We start from the raw sequence: 22,948 nt of genomic DNA on the forward strand, positions 1-22,948 counted from the left end.
CGTCTGCATTCTTATTCCCGTGGCGAATAACACTGAGGACATTATTGGTAGCCTTTTACACAAGTGTTTCCTTGCATTTTGGCAATTGCTTACCTGGGGTGTGTGTGCATATGTGTATTTGTTTGTTTTACCACCTGGAGGTTGGCAACCCCTTGTGGAAACCAGGGTTCGTGCCAGACCTCCAGGTCCCACCTGGAGTTGGCACCTTCTGGGCCACGAGGCGATTTGGGAAGAGGTTCCTCGTCTTGCATTGGCGGGAAAACCCTTTCCTTTCCCGCCAGGCACCCTGGGGAGATTTTAATTAAAAGGCCTGGCGGTGGTTTTATTTTCTCCCCTAAGCCAGAAAATGCGCGCCTCATCCGCCTAGGCCGCATTTAGGCCTCACATCCGAGGGCGTTTGCGTTGCTAGGAGACCGTCGCGCCACATTACGCGCCTCCCGCCTCTCCTCCTCCGCCCTCCTTTCCCGAGCGCGCGGGAAATACTACCCTCCCCAGGATGCTTTGCGCCCCAACTCACTCAGCTCCCTCCTTCCAGGAGCGTGAGGTGACGACTGCAATCCCCAGCATGCTTTGCGTCCGGCCGACGTCGCGGCGTGACTGCCCGTCCCGTTATCCAGGGCGAAGGGGGGTGGCGTGCGCTGAACTACGTTTCCCGTCGTGCTCTGCGGGCGGGTCTCGTGATTGACAGCCTGGCCCTGCACAGCTTAGGGGGAAAGGTGAGTACCGGTGGCTCCTTTTCTCCGGTCAGGTCCTCGCGACCTCAGGCAGCTTTTGCATTAATTTCTGTTGTTTGTTTAAATTAAAATTTCTCCTTCCTTGCAAAGGAATTGCAAACGCCCTTCCTTCCTCCCTCCCTGGTTCTTATGGCTACCTACAGTTGTGCAATGCATACCCCGTTGCTGGGTGGCTTCTCTTCCTCTTCCCTGCCTAGTTCGCTGCAGGGCTGGGCATTCGCAGCAAGCTTTTGCAACGCCAGGACTGCCCTGGATCACGTCGCTCCGTTGCAAAGGGGTGGGTGGGTGTTTTGGCTGGTGCCCCCTTGCAAGGGTGGCCCACCCACAATGCAGTTGTCAAAAACCTGGTGCTTCTACAGATCGCTTTTTCTCATATATGCAGAGGTGTCGCGCCCATCTTTGGAAGGTTTGCGGACTACTGCTTGTTTCCTTGCTTATGGATTTAATTTAATTTAAATGGCTTTCCTCTTGCCGTTCTCTAGCTGGCCCCTAAGTGACTGGCCAAACAAAAATTAGAGGTTGTATTTGTATTGTCCCCCCACACACACCATTCTCCAGCTGGGCCCTCGGTGACTGGCAAAAAATTAGAAGAAGAGTTGGTTTTTCAAAGTGGCTTACAGTTGCCTTCCCTTCCTCTCCCTGCAACAGACACCCTGTGAGGGAGGAGAGGCTGAAAGCTCTGCCAGGACTGCTCTGTGAGAACAGCACTATTAGGATTGTGACTGGCCCAAGGTCACCCAGCTGGCTGCACATGGAGGAGCAGGGAATCAAACCTGGCTCACCAGATTAGAAGCCGCCACTCTTAACCACTACACCAGGGGTAGTCAAACTGCGAACACTGGCAGGGGCTCCTGGGAATTGTAGTCCATGGACATCTGGAGGGCCGCAGTTTGACTACCCCTGCACTACACCATGCTGGAGACAGAAATCAGTAGATGACCAGTAGAGAAATGACCCAACTATGGGAAATTCCTGGAGGCTCGTAAGACGTTTAAGGAGGAGACCTCCATGGGGTACAACGCCCCAGAACTCCCCCTCCGAAGCTGCTGCTTTCTCCTTGGGAACTGATCCCCCATGTCTGGAGATGAGACGTAATCTCAGTGGCTCATCAGGTCCCACCTGGAGCCTGGCAACCGAGAGATTTGGGGGTGGAGCCGACAAAGAGATCTCTGTGGGGCATAATGCCATGGTGTCCACCTTTGGGAGCTGCTGTTTTCTCTGGGGAAACTGATCCCTGTTGTCTAGAGTTCTAATTCTGGGAGCTCTCCAGCTGCCACCAGGAGATTGGCACACACACAATCCCCCCCCCCCCGCATAATTTTAGAACTTGAGAGAGTCCAACACAGTTGATAGGCAGTAGAGTCAGGACTGACGCTATCCTAAGCTAGCTTGTGGAATTCACTACCGCAAGATCCAGAGGTAAACATGACTTTTGAAAAGAGGATTCTGCTAATGGCTGTGGACCATAACAGACAAATGCAAGGGTAACCAAACTACGGCTCTCCAGATGTGTACGGACTACAATTCCCATGAGCCTCTGCCAGTAGCTGCTGGCAGAGGCTCATGGGAATTGTAGTCTGTACACATCTGGAGAGCCAGTTTGGCTCCTCTCTGCTCAGGCTCAGTGTACCCATAAGTTGCTTACAGAGAAAAAGGGGAGGGCTTCATGTCCCTCGTGTTGGCTTCTCAGAGCCTGGTCCTTTTTTGAAACGGCATATGTCTTGAATGATTTAATTCATTTGGATAAATTTCAGTTGCTATGGGTCACAATGTACAGATGGAACAGATTGCCTTGGGCAGTGATGCTCTGTCTTCTTGGTGCTTGGGGGGCAACAGTGGGAGGGCTTCTGAGTTCTGGCCCTGCTGGGGGACCTCCTGATGGCCACTGTATGAGACAGAGGGTTGGACTGCATGGGCCATTGGCATGATGCAACAGGGCTTCTCTGATGGTTAGGGATGCCAGCCTCCAGGTGGGGCCTGGGGATCCCCTGGAATTCCATGTCCTCTCCAGACTGCAGAGCTCAGTTCCCCTGGAGAAAAGGGCTGCTTGGGAGGGGGTCTCTGTGGCCTTGGACCCCACTGAGGGTCAGCTACTGTCGGCGGAGTGGGCGTGAGGGAGAATTACAACATCAATGTTCACATCCAAGGGGGCTTCTGAGGTGCAGGACTTGGCCTCTACGTCACTTGAACCCACGGCCCTGTTTATCTCTTCCCCGCCTCTCTGTTGTAGGAATTCACATCTTCCCTCGATGTCACGGCGTCATGGAGGAGGTGGACAGAATCCTCATCCATTCCCTCCGCCTCTCGGGGACGTAAGGCCATCCCGATGTTGTGTGTTGCGTATGTTTGTGTGTGTGAAGGTGTCATCTCAACCGGCGGGTGGGAAACAGGTGGCCTCCTGCTGCAGGGCCCGTATCAGTGGGTCGGAGAACGCGCTGCACAAACGCAGCTGGTGGAAGAAAGTCGATGGGTGGGAGCCCACAACGTTTTGGTGTTTTGACTTTCCAAGTGTGTGAGCTCCCTTTGTTAGATACAGATGTTGAGGGGTATCCTTTCCGGCAGCTTGGACCAGGGGTAGTCAAACTGCGGCCCTCCAGATGTCCATGGACTACAATTCCCAGGAGCCCCTGCCAGCAAATGCTGGCAGGGGCTCCTGGGAATTGTAGTCCGTGGACATCTGGAGGGCCGCAGTTTGACTACCCCTGGCTTTGGACTTTCAGGTTTATACCACAAAGACCTTGTTGGTCTCCACAGTGCTCCTTGATGGGAATCTCTGTTGTCCTGCCGGCCGAGGTAGCCATTACCCTCTGAGAATATCTACATGTATTTCATTGAACAGACTGAGGAATTACTGATTCTTCCCCTATTTTTATAGTTCTTGTTTTTGGATGGTTGTTGTGGCCAGGAGAGAGCTCGGGCCTCGGGATCATCTGTGCAGGATCATCATCTTTTTCAACCTTTTGACCAAGGAGGAGCCCCTAAAACGATTTTCTAGACGTCAAGGAGCCCCGGAAGTGATGTCAGCAGGCCACATCTCCCTGCCACGCTCCCGGAAGTGACATCACTCCCCGCACCCTTAGCCCTCCTTTTGCCCCCTCCTTTACTACTACTATGCAGGCTCTGCCTGATGTAGGCCGGAAAGAAGAATAGGAGCTGAGAAGACAATCCAGCCCCCCCCACACATACCACTTCAGAGCTTTCATGGAGGGGTCCATGAAAGCTCTGAAGTGGTATGTGTGGGGGGGGCTGGATTGTCTTCTCAGCTCCTATTCATCTTTCCGGTTGGGAATCCCAGGGGTCGGCCCACCTTCTTCCTGCGAGGTAGCCTAGATAGACTGAGAGAGACTGGCAGTACACACACACACACACACACACACACACACACACACACACACACTACAGCAGCAGGCTGCTCCCTTGGGTGAATTCTGTTCCTCCACTGTGCCGCCCCCAAATTTGAAGGTGGTGATCTCTGCCCCTTGGAGCGACAGGTTCCCCCTTTGCCATGCCTCTGCTGCGGTTTGGTAACACGGAACAAAATGTGCGTTCCGTGGCACTAAAAAACCAATGAAGTTTTATTCAAGATTTAAGCTTTGGTGTGCTCGCTCACTTCCTCAGGCTCAATGAAATGGAAGCTGTGGGTCCCTGCCCTATGTTGCCCTACGGGTTAGTATTGGGGTTATACCCGTGAGGCCATGCCCTCGGCCATGCTGGAGCAACTGGGTAGGGTTTTTGGGCCCATTACGGTTACACCGCCATCTGGATATTATGCATACTATTGATCGTTTGGTACTGATATCGTATTTTTGGGGATTTTACTGTTTTAAGGGGTTTTATGGGGACTTTGCGATCGTGTTTTATAAGCTGCCGCGAGGCGACATTGTCGTGATCGGCTGGGTATAAATTAAAGGATCAATTAATAAATAATAAAAAGTTACAAAACCACATATGTTAGTAGAGACTGGTTCATGGGTTAGTACACTGCATCATGATGTTTACCGGTTACAAGGGCCTATCAGAAATAACAAGCTACAGCAAACAGCGTGTTGGTTTGTCTGCAGGGGGGTGTCTAATGCCTATCACCCTCTTCCCTCCCAACTCCCTCACCCAGGGACATCCCGGACGAAGTGGAGAGCATCCGAGAATTCACCACCGAGCTGATCGTCGAGGCTGTTGTGCGATGCCTCCGGGTCATTAACCCTTCCGTGGGGGCCGGCTTGAGCCACATCCTGCCCCCCGGGATGTCTGCGCGCTTCCGGATCGGCATGAGCCTGGCGCAGGCCTTTCAGGTAAGTACCGTCTGAACGCCTTCGCTGGGAAAAGGCTTTTTGCCTCTGGAAACTCCTGCCCCTGCGAGGTAGTCTGTGAGGGGCCTCCAAGGCCTGCCCTGCGCCAACTGGATCCGAGCAAAGCCTCCTATAGCCAGGGGCCCCAGCCTTTTCTGAGCCTGTGGGCACCCTGGAATTCTGACACAGTCACAAAATGGCCACCATGGGAGGTGGAGCCAACTATGAAATGGTGGCCGTGGGAGGTGGAGCCGATTATGAAATGGCAGCCGCGGGAGGTGGAGCCAACTACAAAACAGCGGCTGCAGGAGGCATGTTGAGGACAGCCACCCTGTATCCTTGCTACAGGAGCTTGGCTGTTATTTATTCAAATTAATTTTAAGCCTCAATTTCATCTGTTTTAACTTTGTAGTTTGTATAATTCTGTACCCCACCCTGAGACAGCTTCCCAGAATGGCAGTCTAAAAATATAAAATAAACAAACGGCGGCATGAGCCCTGGGGTGATGCTGGCTACTTGCTGTGGTGCCATAGTTGGTAGGAAACCTGCTTAGCCCTTGCAGTCTATAAGCGCTTTGGTGATCCTCGGCCTTTCCTGCAGTAATCTCCTGTGTTGTCCTGGTCCAATTTCTGACCGATGTTGGGGACAGCTTTTACGGCTGATTTTTAAAATAATTTGTTGCTGGCACCTTCAGTGTAAGATGCCTTTTGGCTAGAAAGGCATGATCTAAACATTTTAAAGAAACATAGCATATCAGAAAAAAGTTCACCCTAGCCTGCGTGGAATCTTTTTTTGGGGGAGGGGGGATACCAGCTGTGGAGGACCCTCGTTCCAAGCCTTTCTGTATCTACCCCCCTCCCCCTTCTTGGCTCACCTTTCCCATCCTCCAGGACTTGGGGTACCAAGGGGAAATCGGCTACCAGACCTTCTTATACAGTAGCGAGCCCGAAATTCGGCGCCTTCTCCTGTTCCTCGTGGAGAAACTCCCGCGAGATGCTTCGGAGGATGCCAGCCAGCCTGTGGGTATGGAGGAACCTGGGGGGGAGGGAACAAGTCTTGGATCGGGGCCTCGGGGACTGAGTGCGAAGTGATGCCAACTGCTCCAACCCTGTGTCCCTGCAGGCAAGTCAACGACGCTTCACAGAGCAATCGCTGCTACCGTCAAGGAGCAACTGGCTATCCCTTGGGTGCCCCCCACCTGCCGCACCCCCCGCCTGCAGATGTTACAGGTCGGTATCCTCCCCACTTCTCTCATGGGGGCAGTGACCCTACCTGTCTTTGTCCTGGCCACTGTTAGCAGGTTCGACTGCTGCGTTTTTTGGTTTCAGAGAATCGGAGCTTTTTGTTTTTAGGTTTCTAGTCCTCATGGTTGTACAGCAGCCTTTCTCAACTTTTTCACCATTGAGAAGCCCCTGAAGCGTTCTTCAGGCTTTGATAAATCCCAGGAGGGGCATGATCATGCAGATTATGGTTGGGAAGCAGAGCTGTGGACTTGCCCACCTAGGACCCCTCCCCTTCTCACCACCCTCCCAAGCCCTCCTCTGTTAGTCTGTTGCCTGGACAACCCTGTAGGATGGCCAGAAGACAGCGGTGTCTCGATGGTAAAAGAGGAGGGAGAGATTAATTTCCCCCTGTCCTTGGCTCATTTGCTCACAAGCTGCGAACCACAATAAAAATGATGATATTTTAACGATCGATGCACCCTGCATCCCACTCTTCAATCCTTCTAGAAACTCTCTTCTCGTCGTTCCTCTACCCAGGTTTTTCCCAACTGTCAGAAGGCTTGCTCGGTCTCATTTCTCTCCTTCCTTGATAGGGTGTGTGCCTCCTGAAGCAATTCCAAGCTCGGCATTTGGTCCTGCCTCAGGAGTCGGGACCGTCCACTGGGAAGGTGCCCCAAGGTGAGTTCTGCTCCATAGAAAACAAGAACCGGGGATTCTGAGAAGCCTCTAAAATGCTGTCATGTTTCTGAGTATCTTGTAAGACGGTGAGTAGGTGTGTGTGCTCCAACTAGGTTTGGCCACCTCGGCGGTCACTGAAGCCCGAAGCAGCGCAGAGAGGAATCATAGAATCACAGAATCCTAGAGTTGGAAGGGACCCCTGGGTCATCTAGTCCAACCCCCTGCACTATGCAGGACACTCACAACCCTCTTGCTTACCCACTGTCACCTGCCACCCCCTTAAGCCTTCACAGAATCAGCCTCTCCGTCAGATGGCTCTCCAGCCTCTGTTTAAAAATCTCCAAAGGTGGAGAACCCACCACCTCCCGAGGAAGCCTGTTCCACTGAGAAATCGCTCTGACTTTCAGGAACTTCTTCCAGAGGTTGAGACGGAATTTCTTTTGCATTAATTTCATCCCATTCGTTCTGGTCTGTCCCTCTGGGGCAAGAGAGAACAACTCTGCTCCATCCTCTACATGGCAGCCTTTTAAATACTTGAAGATGGTTCTCAGATCTCCTCTCAGTCGTCTCCTCTCCAGGCTAAACAGACCAAGCTCCCCCAGCCTTTCCTCCTACGTCTTGGTCTCCAAACCCCTCACCCTCTTTGTTGCCTTCCTCTGGACACGCTCCAGTTGGTCTCCATCCCTCTTCAACTGGGGTGCCCAAAACTGAACACAGGACTCCAAGTGAGGCTGAACCAGAGCAGAGAGAGATCTGAGAGGGCAGCAGACTGAGGTGTTCTTCTCTCCCACCCCACCGCCCTCTCCTGCGCCAAAATGCCTGCCTGCCTCATGGCTGTTCAGCTCTGGAACAGGCTCAGGAAGGAAAACGGAACACCGGGCTGAAGTCCATGGAGCTCGCTCGAGATGGGCCTCCATGTTAGTCTGTCGATCGCAGTAGAAAAGAGCAAAAATGCAAGTAGCACCTGAAGGACTTACCAAATTGGAAGACAGGGGAGAAACTTTCGGGAGTCACTGCTCACTTATTCAGGTGCCAAAGAGCCAGAAGCACCTGAAATATGAACACAATTTGTGGCAGGGGAGGACCTGTCAGGAGTCGCTGCTGTCTGGAAAAGTGAGCAGTGACTCCCGAAACCTCCCCCCCCCCACCATAAATTTTGTTAGTCTTTCAGGCGCTCCTGGACCCTGGCTCTTTTCTAACACTGCAGTGGTAGAGCAGCCATGAGGATGCCACCATGCCTCGTTCGGCTCTGAGAACAAAGGTAGCATTCTGCCTTGAGGTCGTTTCAGGAGCCCACCCAGCCTCTGGTGTCACCTTCGGCCTCTTCCTTCCACATCAGTTTGTTTAGATTACATCCGATCTCCAGGTTGACAGAGCTCAGTTCCCCTGGAGAAAATAGCTGTTTTACTCCACTGAAGAAGAAGAGTTGCTTCTTATATGCCGCTTTTCTCTACCTGAAGGAGTCTAAAAGGGGCTTACAGTCGCCTTCCCTTTCCTCTCCCCATAACAGACACCCTGTGAGGTGGGTGAGGCTGAGAGAGCCCTGAGATTCCTGCTCGGTCAGAACAGTTTTGTCCGAGCTGTGGCGAACCCAAGGTCACCTAGCTGGCTGCATGTGGGGGAGCGCGGAATCAAACCCGGCTTGCCAGCTTACGCCAGGCTGAGGCGGAGTAAAACTCTGCTACCCCAGATCTGTCTGAAAGCCCCCAGGGACGGCCAGGAATGCAGGGGACAGAGCTGGCTCCCCAGACTAGGTGGATCTCACCAGCCTGGCCCTCCTCTTCTCTCTTCAGAAAGGAAAGACTACTTTGTTGAGTTCCTGCCCCCGGTATCGGCCCAGCTGCCCCGCCCTGCCACTCTCGCGCCGTCCCTGTTGGAGCACAACCTGGCCGACCTGAGTGCAGCCCAGGACTGGGAGAACGAGTGGAAGAGCCAAGGCCTCGGATCCCGCATGACTCCTGAGGTGGGCACTAGCGGCGGATGGGAGTCCTGTTAGCCCCGCACAGTGGAGGGTGAAGTGACGGCCATGGAAACATTAATTCGCCTTCATTTGTTTTGCTGTTTGTTTTGCCCTTACAAGCAGCTGTTTCCTCCAGGGGAACGGGTCTCTGCCTCTCAAAAGAGGGAGATGCTTTGAATGGACTTTCCTTCCCTCTCCAGGAATACCGCCAAGGGAAGCACCAGCGGATGCAGCGTCGCCTCTTGGACCAGTTACGGCAAGCGTGTCCCCAGGCGGGGCCTGCCCCACAGGGGGGAACATCCCGGGACCTGACTCAGCTCCTGGGGACTTTCGGTGCTGGCCAAGAGCACACGGGAACCCTGGCCAAAGGCTCTCGCTTCACCCACACGCAACGCTTGGCCTACAAGCAGGTGAGAAGCTACTCAGGGCGGGCAGAGAGCTTTGGTCTAAGGGGAGTTGGGTACAGCTCTTCCATTGAAGGGGAATTGCCAGAAAAGATCCTTCGTCTAGGCAAAATGTGGCTCAGTGGCAGAGCCTCTGCTTGGCAGGCAGAAGGTCCCAGGTTCAATCCCCGGCATCTCCAGTTAGAAGGACCAGGCAGGAGGGGATGGGAAAGACCTTGACCTGAGACCCTGGCTCAGTGGCAGACCCTCTGCTTGGCAGGCAGAAGGTCCCAGGTTCAATCCCCGGCATCTCCAGTTAGAAGGACCAGGCAGGAGGGGATGGGAAAGACCTTGACCTGAGACCCTGGCTCAGTGGCAGAGCCTCTGCTTGGCAGGCAGAAGGTCCCAGGTTCAATCCCCGGCATCTCCAGTTATAGAAGGACCAGGCAGGAGGGGATGGGAAAGACCTTGACCTGAGACCCTGGCTCAGTGGCAGACCCTCTGCTTGGCAGGCAGAAGGTCCCAGGTTCAATCCCCGGCATCTCCAGTTAGAAGGACCAGGCAGGAGGGGATGGGAAAGACCTTGACCTGAGACCCTGGCTCAGTGGCAGACCCTCTGCTTGGCAGGCAGAAGGTCCCAGGTTCAATCCCCGGCATCTCCAGTTAGAAGGACCAGGCAGGAGGGGATGGGAAAGACCTTGACCTGAGACCCTGGCTCAGTGGCAGAGCCTCTGCTTGGCAGGCAGAAGGTCCCAGGTTCAATCCCCGGCATCTCCAGTTATAGAAGGACCAGGCAGGAGGGGATGGGAAAGACCTTGACCTGAGACCCTGGCTCAGTGGCAGAGCCTCTGCTTGGCAGGCAGAAGGTCCCAGGTTCAATCCCCGGCATCTCCAGTTAAAAGGACCAGGCAGGAGGGGATGGGAAAGACCTTGACCTGAGACCCAGGCCAACACAGCTGTCCAATGAAATTATTTTCAGTCTGAGTTGTTTGGGCTGCTCAGCCATCCCCAGTTCAAACACCAAGTTTGTGGAAATTCCTTGGGGGCACTTAGAAAGGTGCAAAATATCAAATGGATCCACCCTGACTCTCTGGTTTCCCGGCAGGAGGTGGGGCCGACAACCCAAATACAGACGCTGCCAATCTCCCGAACCTCTGAACAGGTGAGCGACTGTCTCCAAGTCCTCAAATCAGTGTATGTCCCCTTGTTTGACATCATTCTGCCTCTTTTAGCAACAAATAACCATGCATGCGTTTACATGGCACACGCATATGATGCTCAGAAGTGCTCCAGATTAACCTCTGAGTCTTCCCAAATATCTCAGTTTCCACATTTAGCTTAAAAAGATCGAGGCCAGTTGCACTTCCCTGGGGCCCGGAATCGCCAACAGGTTGGTATTTGCAGAGCTCTTTGGGGTCAATACTGGGAGAGGTTAGCTCCATTGAACTTCATCCAGAATTCTACTGACAACCAGTGCAGGTTGTCAGTAGACAGTTGCAAGCATGGAGAAATCCACATTGGTCATGAGACAGGAAACCGATGTCTCGATTAAGTCCAGGAGGACGCATGGCCTTGACCTTTCATTATCAGTTGCGATGCAGCAGTCTCTAATCTCCGTTTGGAATCCCTTTGTGTAGTTCAGCAGTGGAATAGGCTGCCTAAGGAGGTGGTGAACTCCCCCTCACTGGCAGTCTTCAAGCAAAGGCTGGATACACACTTTTATTGGATGCTTTAGGATGCTTAGGGCTGATCCTGCGTTGAGCAGGGGGTTGGACTAGATGGCCTGTATGGCCCCTTCCAACTCTAGGATTCTATGAGAATCACTACTGTGATTTTGAAAGGAGGGATTTAGTGTACTTTGGAAGGAAGATATCTATCTATAGTCAAATCTATGTTTTGTAATTTTCTCGCACCCAACCTATGGGTACCCAGTTTTGCAATAATAATATAATAATAAATACAACCAGCAGCTTGAATTGCGGCTGCCAGAAAGCAGGGTGCTGTTTCCAAGCCGAAGGTAGCTGGCTTCGCTCCATCCCTGCTAGATAGAAAGGTAATGATTCACCCCCTGCAGCTTTGGTCTCTGACCTCTCGCACAGTCTGTTGAGTCCCGAACTTCCTTTTAAAGCTTGTGACGAAAACAACCCCAGCAATCCCCTGGATTTCGAATTAAGAAGAGGAGCAGGTGTTTTTGTAGCCTGCTTTTCTCTACCCAAAGGAGTCTCAAAGCAGCTTAAAGTCGCCTGCCCTTTCTCTCCTCACACCCTGTGAGGTAGGTGGAGCTGAGAGAACTCTGAGAGAACTGTGACTGGCCCAAGGTCACCCAGCTGGCTGCACGTGGGGGAGAAATGGGGAATCAAACCTGTCTCTCCAGATTAGAGGCCACTGTTCTTACCACCACACCACGCTGCCTCTCAGTGCTGCTCAACTCTGGCCTTTTATCCGGGAAACGTGTCTTCATCGCACACCATCACTTTCCATGATGCAAATGCACATTTGGTGGGGAATTTCAAAAGGGGCCGTTTCCAGATCTTTGGATGGTGGTCCCTCAGCACATCACCTGATTCTTCCGTTCTGTGTTTTCCGCCTCTTTCTTTCCCGCTCCCCCTTCCCCACCCCCCAAAAAACCCTCCAGGAATTACAGGAAAGGCAAGCGGCTGAAGTGAAGGCTTTGGAAAGTGAACTGGGCCACCTTATAGGGCAGATCGAGGAGCTGGAGGGTCAGATGGCCACCCTGGGACTGACTCTCACACAGGTGAGGGCGGGAGCAGCACATCCGGGTATAGTCGGCGCTTCCATTTTTTCCCACTGTAAATCTTGCCGAATACTGGTTGATTTTGAACCCGTATCTACAGCCTTCCTTTTTCCATATTTGAAACACGTTGCCCTTCTTGCATTTGCATTCTCCCAAGTTTTGGTCTCCTTCCCGCTTTATGGGGGGTGGCTGTCGGGTGAAGCTGCAGCCGGCATTGATGGAGCACAAGGCTGGGGAGGGGTTTATTTCCTGCAGCCAGAACAAGCTGGGGGAGAGGCAAGTGGAGCACGAAGATGCTTGTTTATCTTTCTTGTAATTTTCTCGCACCCAACCGATGGGTGGCCCCCTGGGGTTTCCTGATAGTGCCCTGTGAATGAACCAGGGTGCCTCTGGATGTGCCCTGAGGGAGTCTCTGGCTGCTCACAGGTGGAGGGAGAGGTGCGGCAACAGCAGCTGGGTGCGACGGAACTGGAGCAGACCCTGCGCGTGAAGGGCCGGACCGTGGAGCTGCTGCCGGATGCGGAAAACAACATGGCCAAGCTACAGGTACACGGTGGGGGTGGCACGGGATGGCTCGGGAGGGGGAAATGGTTGAGAATCTAGGTGAGAAGAAGCTGGGTGTGTGTGAAGGGAGAAATAGAAAAAGACACAATCTGGGCAATCTTGGTGTAGTGGTTAGGAGTGCAGACTTCTAATCTGGTGAGACAGGTTTGATTCCGCACTCCCCCACATGCAGCCAGCTGGGAGACCTTGGGCTTGGTGGAGCCCCTGATGGCCCCTGGGTTTTGACCGCTGTGTGATGCAGAGTGTTGGACTGGATGGGTCATTGACCTGATCCAACAGGGCTTCTCATATGTTCTTAAGGGTCTTTTCAGTGGCAGCCCCAATGAAACCAGCTTGGTGTAGCAGTTAGGAATACAGACTTCTAACCTGGCAAGCCGGTTTTGATTCCCCGCTCCCCCACATGCAGCCAGCTGGGTGACCTTGGGCTCACCAGGGCACTGATGGAGCTGTTCTGACCAAGCAGGAATATCAGGGCTCTCCCAGCCTCCCCTCCCTCGCAGGGTGTCTGGTGTGGGGAGAGGAAAGGGAAGGCGATTATAAAATGCATTGAGACTCCTTCAGCTAGAGAAAGGTGGCATATAAGAACCAACTCTTCTTCTTCAGTAATCTCAGGGCTCTCTCAGCCTCCCCTCCCTCACAGGGTGTCTGTTGTGGGGAGAGGAAAGGGAAGCCGAATGTAAGCCATGTTGAGCCTCCTTCGGGTAGAGAAGAGTGGCATATAAGAACCAACTCTTCTTCTTCTTCCTTCTACTCCTTTTGGGGCAAATTTCCGGGGACCAAACTGCAGACGTTATGCTGAGCTTCATGTTTTCTTTTCTGACTTCTAACGCTGTCTTCTCTCCCCTACGTGCATATAAGAACCAACTCTTCTTCTTCTTCTTTTATTTCTACCGCTGGATTCTGTGTAGCCTTTTTGTTTATTATTGGAGGAGCAGGGAGAGCCAGCATGGTGGTTAAAGAGCAACGGCGTCTAATCTGGAGAATTGGATTTGATTTCCCGCTCCCCTTCCACATGCAGCCAGCTCATGACCTTGGGCCAATCACAATTCTCTTGGAGCTCCTCTCATGGAACAGTTCTCTCACAGCCCTCTCTACCCCAGCTATCTCACGGGAGAGGAAGGGAAGGGGGTTTGTAAGCCGCTTTGGGGCTCCTTCGGGTAGTGAAAAGCAGGGTACAAACCCCAGCTCTTGGTCTCCTTCATATGTGAGGATGGGGGCATGGACCGCTTTGTGAAAGCCATATCTAGCTTTTGTGCATGGGAGGGATAGGAGGAGATGGGCAAGGTGGTGAATGTGTCCAGAAAGAGGCAGATGTCGAAGGTCCCGACAGTGGGCTTTTCCGTATTCTCATTTTCCTTGTCTTACGTGTTCCTGTTGCTGGAGGGTCAGGCGTGTTCTGTCCACGCGTGTTTGGCTCCTTCAAGCGGTCCATTCAATACGGCGTCAAGAGGTTGAGAAATGCTGTAGCGCCACTCCAGAGAGAACCGGGCACAGCACCCCTAGAGGCCAGAGCAGAGTTGCGCAGCCCAAAAATCCCGCTTGCCTCCCCTAGGTGGTGGTGGAGAGTAGCGCACAGCGGATCATCCAACTGGCCGCCCAGTGGGAGAAGCACCGAGTGCCGCTCATCCAGGAGTTTCGGGACCTCAAGGCCCTGCACGACTCCAAGGAGGTGAGGTGGGGGGAAGCACAGGCGGGGGGGGTGTCCTCCTCGGGGCAGGGGGCCGAGCAGCGGTGACACCCACCCCCCCACCCCACCCCGTTTCTCCCTGCAGTTGGAATCATCGCGACGGCTCTCGGAGATCCGTGAACTGCACGAGCGGATCCGATCGGCCATGGACGAGGCCAGGCGCAAAGATGACCTTTACAAGCAGCTGGTCAGTGCGGCCGTTCTCGAGGGGGAGGGCCGGAAAATGTGAGAAGGGGAGCCCAAAGGCTTTACGGGGGACCCTGGTGCCTGAAGTGACGGAATACACTTTCTGCCGTCGTGAATTGCTAGGAAGTCTGACTTTCATCAAGGGAAAGGAAAAGAAATCGCGTTATCCGTTCCGTTGTATGCGCTTGGACTAATGCAACGGTTCTCAACCTGGGGGTCGTGACCCCTAGAGGGGGCGATTGACCTTTTCCCCACGGGTTGCCACTGCCGCGCTTCTGCCTTCTTAATGGCGTGAGAGTTGTGCGCGGACGCTTTGGCAATCACGGAAGCCCAAGGCAGCCAGGGCAGTGTAGGGGGGGCGGTGCCAGCTGCCAGCACTCTGTGCCTGCGTGCGCGTGCTGGCTGGCTGGCACGCCAGCGGCGCCCCCCCTGCAAAGCTGGCCTCCTCGGGCTTCCATGATTGCCAGAACGCCGGAGCACACAACCCTACGACCCCCTTTGGGTCGCTGAGGCCGCCGTCACCACCGCAGTGGCCTGGTGACCCAAAGGGAGCCACGCCATCAGGTAGGTTGAGAACCACCGGACTAATGCATACAAGAAAAAAAAATTCTGAGTGGTCGAATGTTCTAGAAACCTGTCTCCCATATATACAAGACAAGGTCCCTTCACCATAATTGATTCACTCTTAGCGTAGGCCTTTTTTAGCCTGGCTTGTTGCGCAAGCAGCCAGCCTCCTGCAAGGGAGCCCAGGACCCTGAGAAGAACTCCAAAACCAGGTGGAAGATGGCTAGGCTAGTTTCTCGGGGCAGGTGCTCATATGTACATGCACTGAACAGTGACAGGGTAGGGCGAGGGGGGGGGATCTCTTTTTGCACAGTTTTCATTCCACTGAGAACCCAGATCTCTGGGAAGGATGTCCGTCCTTCCTTAAGGGCTGAGCAAGTTACACAGACTCTTTTTTTTAATCCTCAAAGGATTAATTCAGAGATTAGAGCAGGGGTAGTCAAACTGCGGCCCTCCAGATGTCCATGGACTACAATTCCCATGAGCCCCTGCCAGCAGGCAGGGGCTCATGGGCATTGTAGTCCATGGACATCTGGAGGGCCGCAGTTTGACTACCCCTGGATTAGATGAAGGTGTGGACCGAGGGCCCCGTGGCTTCTAGCTTCCTCTGCAGAGAGCCGCCTGCCCCACGGGGAATAACTTGGGGGTGCCTAGAGCCCTGGGGCCCTTGGCTAGCTGCCTTCTCCGCTCCCGTTCGCCCTCCTTGCCTGCAGATGCTGGAGTTGGCGTCCCTCCCCAAGGACGTCTCTCGCTCTGCCTACACCCAGCGCATTCTGGAGATCGTCAGCAACATCCGGAAGCAGAAAGAGGAGATCACCAAGGTGAGCGGGACCCCCATTTGGGGAGGAGGGGGCCGTCTTTCCAGGCCAGCACTCAAGCCGTCATGCAGAATGTGTCTGTCACTTGGCAGCCCCAGAGCGTGGGGTGGGCGGGAGTCAAAGGCTGGAGCTTTCAGAACTTGGAAAGATTGGGTCACTGATGTATACCCATTATAACTTGGCTGACAGGTCCACAGAATCTCTTATGTTTTTTGGTTAGTAGGCTTTATTGGTTTTTTTATTTATGGTATTGTTTTTTGTTTTATATTTTAACAGTTTTAATAGTCTTACTGCTTTCATGTCTCATTTTGTTTTAGTTTTAGTAATATAGTCATCGGTATTAACGCTTCTTAAATGTTGACTTTTATGGTTTAAAACTTACTAAGGTTTACTACTGATGCATTTTTAACCGTTTTTTATGTATTACCTTCCCTTTTTATAAACTGCAATTGTATAGTAGTGCATCTGGAATTTTGGTCTAAATTACTGTAAAATGATTGATTGATTGATTGATTGATTGATTGGTTGATTGATTGATTGATTGATTGATTGATTGATTGATTGATTGATTGATTGATGCTCCGTGCAACAAAGGGCTTTCCTGGTGTTCCCAGTTTGCGTAGTTTTGAATTCCCCTCTCTCTCCTCTGCCCTCTCAAGATCCTGTCTGACACGAAGGAACTCCAAAAGGAGATCAACAGCCTGACTGGGAAGCTGGACCGGACGTTCGCCGTCACCGATGAGCTGGTTTTTAAGGTGGGGCTCTGGAGTTGGCAGCGGGGGGTGGATGGGAGAGCAGGCCTGCTGGGGCCTGCTGAATTTCCCACCCGTTCTTTCCACGTTTCCCTCCACAGGACGCCAAGCGAGACGAGGCCGTGAGGAAAGCATATAAGTACCTGGCAGCCTTACATGAGGTGAGAAATCAGTTGCCAACTCTGGATTGGGAAATTCCTGGAGATTGGTGAGGAATAGAATAGAATCACAGAATAACAGGGAAGGGACCTCCTGGGTCCTCTAGTCCAGCCCCCTGCACTATGCAGGACACCCACAACCCTCTCGCTCATCCACTGTCACCTGCCACCCCCTTAAGCCTTCACAGAATCAGCCTCTCCGTCAGATGGCTCTCCAGCCTCTGTTTAAACATCTCCAAAGATGGAGAACCCACCACCTGCCGAGGAAGCCTGTTCCACTGAGGAACCGCTCTGACTGTCAGGGACTTCTTCCGGATGTTGAGACGGAATTTCTTTTGAATTAATTTCATCCCATTGGTTCTGGTCCGTCCCTCTGGGGCAGGAGGGCGAGGCTTGGGGAGGGGAGGCAAGCTCCCTTAGAATCCATCCTCCAAACCAGCCTTTTTCTATCCCCTGAAGAGTTGGAATTAGCCAGGCCTCAACTGCTGGTTGCAACAAACTGGAACGATCTGCCAGGAAAGGGGGAAAGCCAAGAAGCCAGAGCAGAAAGAACGGACAGAGACACTTCTTCCAAATGTTATCCGGGGATGAGTGTTCACTGAAACCTCCTCTGTGATTCTCCCCCAAATAATGTTTGGAAGGAAAAGGTCAAGTTTTGAAAATTCATTGAAAAATTCCTGCCACTGAAGAAAAATTGTCTTTGAAAACGTGACTTAAACCGGATTGCGTTCTGGCATTGTGAAAACCACTCAATACGCAGGTGTAACTTCTGCTAGCAACCCCGATTAAAGGACACTTCATTTTGGGCTTTGGCCTCTCGGCTTTCTCACTTGGGGGTTGGCAGAACGTTCTAGAGACAGTGATGTGACAGTGCAGGGTGACAATGTCTCCTTTTCCCCCAGAGCTGCAGCCAGCTCATCCAAACAATTGAAGACACAGGCACCATCTTGCGGGAGATCCGGGACCTGGAGGAGCAGGTGAGCCCATGCAGCATCTTTTTTTTTAGGAGAGGGGGTTAACTTTATAAAGTTAGTCTCTGTGAGGCTGCATGCAAAAAGTTGATGTACTTTTGGTCTGATCCAGCAGGGCTCTTCTTATGAAAGCCTCGGTCTTTCTGCCCTGTGGAGGAACTGGTTGGTCTCTGTGTGAGACGGGAGACTGGACTAGACCTTCACTGGTCTGACCCAGCAGGGCTCTTCTGCTGTTCTTATGAAGGCCTCAGCCTCTCTGCTTTGTTGTGGGTCCTCCACAGCAGTGGTCCCCAAACCGCGGGCCGCGGAGGCCTTGGCGCCGGGCCGCAAGCTTGCGGCCCGGGAAGCTTCTTACTGCGGGAAGGGGGGGTAGAGGGAATCAGGGCCGCGTCTGCGCATTGTGCATGCGTGGCCGGGCCATGCATGCACCGTGCGTGGCCGAAATCATGCACGCATGCACGAAAGTGCCACTATGCGCTATTTCGGCAGCGTATTGCGCGTGTGCGCATGCGAGGCCCAGCCACGCATGCGCAATGCGCGAGCGCGCGTGCACGGCATGCGCGGGCAGGCAGTTGCCCTGCCGGTCCCCAGCCTCAAAAAGGATGGGAACCACTGCTCCACAGGAACTGGCTGGCTCCTGTGTGAGACAGCATGTTAGACTAGAGCAGGGGTAGTCAAATTGTGGCTCTTCAGATGTCCATGGACTACGATTCCTATGAGCTCATGCCAGCATGTGCCAGTGCCAGCTTGTGCCAGTCAAACTGTGGCCCTCCAGGTGTCCAGCTGGCAGGGGCTCATGGGAATTGTAGTCCATGCACACCTGGAGAGCCACAATCTGTCCACCCCTGGCCAAGAGAAACCACTGGCCTCATCCTGTAGGGTTCTTCTCATGTTCTCGTGTGTGCATGGACATATGCATTCATGAGCTTGGCCGCTTCTTGGTCAGCAGCATTTCCTGCCAATGAGCAATCTGTAGTGATTTGCCCTGGTCAAATGGAAAAAATAAATTCGGGGAGACAGCAGGATTCATCCCAGTACCGCCTTAAAGACCAACAAGATCTCTAGCTTTCCTTCCAACACCTTTTCTGGTGCCCACCAAGCGTTTTTAGAAAATAGGTAGGGCTTTTGTTCAGCAAGCTTTCTGATTGGCCATCGGAGGTTTGATTGGCTGTGCCTGTTTTTAGAAACTGTTTTGTTGCGTGATTGAAGGTAAGTGTCACGAACCAAGGCGACACTCTCCTAGGAGACAAAACAGCTGAGACGTTCTTCATAGAAAAGGATTCCGAGCTGTTTATTGTGTCGGAGAGGGGACATCAGGAGCACCTTGAAAGATATTATTGCTAAGAGCTACTGGCTTGGCCAGTCTGAGGCCACGTATAGACTCCCCCCTGCCCCCTCCAATGCATCGATTTCCCGCCCTTTGCTCTTCCCAGGACAGGCGGAAGGGCTTTTATCTTCAATGGTCGGAACAAAGCAAAATCTACATTTCTGCACCTCGGGACCAAAAGGTGGCCAAATACTCACTGGAGCCATAACATGAAGAATAAGGGAGAACATCAGGAAGGGCACCTTCTGTCTCCTAGGTACAGACCATGCTGTGTGCTGAGACCCAAGCGAGGAGAAAGGGAAGAACTGGAAAACAAGAATTGAGCCCAGAGGCGCCCAGGACTTTGGTCTGCTCTTTAGCTGAATACATGGCATGTAGTAAGGGAAGACATGACAGTAAGCTGCAGCAGCCATTTTGTGGTGCTCCCTGCCTCCTGCGGTAGCCATTTTGAGGTGCTCTCTGCCTCCTATAGTAGCCATTCTGTAGCACTCTCTGCCTCTGCGGTAGCCGTTTTGTGGTGCTCCCTGCCTCCTGCGGTAGCCATTTTGAGGTGCTCTCTGCCTCCTATAGTAGCCATTCTGTAGCACTCTCTGCCTCTGCGGTAGACATTTGTGGCGCTCTCTGCCTCCTGCGGTAGCCATTTTGAGGTGCTCTCTGCCTCTGTGGTAGCCATTTTGTGGCGCTCTCTGCCTCCTATAGTAGCCATTCTGTGGCACTCTGCCTCTGCGGTAGCCATTTTGAGGCGCTCTCTGCCTCCTATAGTAGCCATTCTGTAGTACTCTCTGCCTCTGCAGTAGCCATTTTGTGGCAATCTCTGCCTCCTGCGGTAGCCATTTTCAGGTGCTCTCTGCCTCTGTGGTAGCCATTTTGTGGCGCTCTTTGCCTCCTATAGTAGCCATTCTGTGGCACTCTCTGCCTCTGCGGTAGACATTTGTGGCGCTCTCTGCCTCCTGCGGTAGCCATTTTGAGGTGCTCTCTGCCTCTGTGGTAGCCATTTTGTGGCGCTCTCTGCCTCCTATAGTAGCCATTCTGTGGCACTCTGCCTCTGCGGTAGCCATTTTGAGGCGCTCTCTGTCTCCTGTGGTAGCCATTTTGCGGTGCTCTCTGCCTCCTATAGTAACCATTCTGTAGCACTCTCTGCCTCTGCGGTAGCCATTTTGTGGCGCTCTCTGCCTCCTGCAGTAGACATTTTCAGGTGCTCTCTGCCTCCTATAGTAGCCATTCTGTAGCACTCTCTGCCTCTGCGGTAGCCATTTTGTGGCGCTCTCTGCCTCCTATAGTAGCCATTCTGTAGTACTCTCTGCCTCTGCAGTAGCCATTTTGTGGCAATCTCTGCCTCCTGCGGTAGCCATTTTCAGGTGCTCTCTGCCTCTGTGGTAGCCATTTTGTGGCGCTCTTTGCCTCCTATAGTAGCCATTCTGTGGCACTCTCTGCCTCTGCGGTAGACATTTGTGGCGCTCTCTGCCTCCTGCGGTAGCCATTTTGAGGTGCTCTCTGCCTCTGTGGTAGCCATTTTGTGGCGCTCTCTGCGTCCTATAGTAGCCATTCTGTGGCACTCTGCCTCTGCGGTAGCCATTTTGAGGCGCTCTCTGTCTCCTGTGGTAGCCATTTTGCGGTGCTCTCTGCCTCCTATAGTAACCATTCTGTAGCACTCTCTGCCTCTGCGGTAGCCATTTTGTGGCGCTCTCTGCCTCCTGCAGTAGACATTTTCAGGTGCTCTCTGCCTCCTATAGTAGCCATTCTGTAGCACTCTCTGCCTCTGCGGTAGCCATTTTGTGGCGCTCTCTGCCTCCTATAGTAGCCATTCTGTAGTACTCTCTGCCTCTGCAGTAGCCATTTTGTGGCAATCTCTGCCTCCTGCGGTAGCCATTTTCAGGTGCTCTCTGCCTCTGTGGTAGCCATTTTGTGGCGCTCTTTGCCTCCTATAGTAGCCATTCTGTGGCACTCTGCCTCTGCGGTAGCCATTTTGAGGCGCTCTCTGTCTCCTGTGGTAGCCATTTTGCGGTGCTCTCTGCCTCCTATAGTAACCATTCTGTAGCACTCTCTGCCTCTGCGGTAGCCATTTTGTGGCGCTCTCTGCCTCCTGCAGTAGACATTTTCAGGTGCTCTCTGCCTCCTATAGTAGCCATTCTGTAGCACTCTCTGCCTCTGCGGTAGCCATTTTGAGGTGCTCTCTGCCTCCTGCGGTAGCCATTTGTGGCACTCTCTGCCTCCTGTGGTAGCCATTTTGTGGCTGTTCTTGCATCCATCGCACTTTGCTGGGCTTCCAAAGATGCCCATGGGCTCAAAAAAGTTGGGGACCCACGATTTAGGCTTTAAGCTCTGTCTTTGGTATTGTATTTTACGCACCAGTTTGTTGCCAAGAACCGTGTTGGTAGTATTCTTTGATGCTGTCTGCCCACCATTTGTTTCTGGACTATGTTGGCCTCTTCATAGCAGAGAAGAAAGAAATGCAGAAATGCCGGGATCTCCAAGAAGCAACAGGCGGGAGAATATAAAGAAACACACAAATCATCACAGCATTATGTCCAGCATAGGCTCAGACTTGGGCCAGTTTCACATTAGTACAAAAAAAAGCCCCGCTCTTACCACGATATTTCAAAAAGTAAAAATGTACATTATGTTCAGCAGGAAATAATCCAGTGAAAACTATGCTAGGAAGAAAAAAATAACGTTACATTTGTATAGTTCTCTTTTATTATTATTATTTATTGTTATTATTGGACTTATTGCCTGCCACTCGTGGCAGGTTACAGATTCATCCGAAATTAAAACCCCATCAAAACCATACCGGACATGTCAATATACACAACAGACTCCAACAATTAAAAACAATTAAAAAATCCATAGCGGACAATAACCCCTCCAAGAAAAGGAGCCGGAGGAGGAATGCAGCTCTCCTGTCTGCCTCCTTGCAGAGCGTTGTTGTTGTTCTTGTTAGGTGCGAAGTCGTGTCCAACCCATCGCGACCCCCCGGACAATGATCCTCCAGGCCTTCCTGTCCTCCACCATTCCCCGGAGTCCATTTAAGTTTGCCCCGACTGCTTCAGTGACTCCATCCAGCCACCTCATTCTCTGTCGTCCCCTTCTTCTTTTGCCCTCGATCGCTCCCAGCATCAGGCTCTTCTCCAGGGAGTCCTTCCTTCTCAGGAGGTGGCCAAAGTATTTCAGTTTCATCTTCAGGATTTGAGTTTCATCTTCAGGATGTAGAGCGTAAGCAACAACAAAACACCCCTGTCTGCCTTCTCATTGGCCCTCCTTCCTTTCCAGATCGAGAGCGAAACCAGCAAGAAGACGCTGAGCAACTTGGAAAGGATCCTGGGAGACTACCGGGCTCTGAAGCAGGAGAACGCGGCGCTGGTGAGCCGGAGCCGGGAGACCTGAAGAGCTCCGTCCCGCACCCAGCCCTTTCGCCAGGGGGGCTTTTGCCGTCCGGATTCTGCGGTGCCTCTTAACCTGCCGTGGCCTGGGGAGCAAGCGAGAATTTCCCTTTCTGGCCTCTGCCAGCTTCACGCAATGGCCTCAAAGCCCAGCACGTTTTGTGGGGGGAATGGACCCGCCAGGACATCCTTCTGCCGTAGATTGTACGTTAAGAAAACCCGGGATTGGTTTCGCCCCTGATCGGTTGACGCCAACGCCTCTTTAGCACCCCCTTCCAAAACAATAAACGCCCCCTTTTGCAGAATTACTTGGGCTGATTCACTGGACCGCGTGACTGTTCTCAAGTGTTTTCCTCCTTGATTCAGGTGAAATTAATTTGAAAGATGAAATGAATTCAAAAGAAATTCTGTCTAAACATCCGGAAGAAGTTCCTGACAGTTAGAGTGGTTCCTCAGTGGAACAGGCTTCCTTGGGAGGTGGTGGGTTCTCCATCTTTGGAGATTTTTAAAAAGAGGCTGGAG

The 22,948-nt window shown here is 52.7% G+C and overlaps 1 protein-coding gene across 1 annotated transcript; it reads left to right on the forward strand.

The window, feature by feature from the left end:
• Positions 1-581: 581 nt before the first annotated feature.
• CCDC22 (CCC complex scaffolding subunit CCDC22) lies at positions 582-22,731 on the forward strand. Its single transcript, XM_077329725.1, has 18 exons — positions 582-716; positions 2,965-3,046; positions 4,846-5,023; positions 5,911-6,043; positions 6,143-6,249; positions 6,837-6,921; positions 8,715-8,884; positions 9,082-9,291; positions 10,370-10,426; positions 11,900-12,019; positions 12,446-12,565; positions 14,136-14,252; positions 14,356-14,457; positions 15,734-15,841; positions 16,498-16,593; positions 16,692-16,751; positions 17,651-17,725; positions 22,317-22,731. Exons 2-18 carry the CDS (start codon positions 2,997-2,999, stop codon positions 22,428-22,430), a joined length of 1,902 nt encoding a protein of 633 aa, XP_077185840.1. The 5' UTR covers positions 582-716; positions 2,965-2,996; the 3' UTR covers positions 22,431-22,731.
• The last annotated feature ends 217 nt before the right edge of the window (positions 22,732-22,948 follow it).

The sequence above is a fragment of the Paroedura picta genome, chromosome 3 (assembly GCF_049243985.1).
Source record: "Paroedura picta isolate Pp20150507F chromosome 3, Ppicta_v3.0, whole genome shotgun sequence".
In the NCBI taxonomy this organism is placed as follows: Eukaryota; Metazoa; Chordata; class Lepidosauria; order Squamata; family Gekkonidae; genus Paroedura; species Paroedura picta.

Bases quoted from the DNA above. Each gene is read 5' to 3' on its own strand.
- CCDC22 (XM_077329725.1), top strand. From the start codon at position 2,997: ATGGAGGAGGTGGACAGAATCCTCATCCATTCCCTCCGCCTCTCGGGG. The intron at 6,044-6,142 runs GTATGGAGGAAC...GTGTCCCTGCAG, and splicing joins GGATGCCAGCCAGCCTGTGG to GCAAGTCAACGACGCTTCAC. The intron at 10,427-11,899 runs GTGAGCGACTGT...AAAACCCTCCAG, and splicing joins TCTCCCGAACCTCTGAACAG to GAATTACAGGAAAGGCAAGC.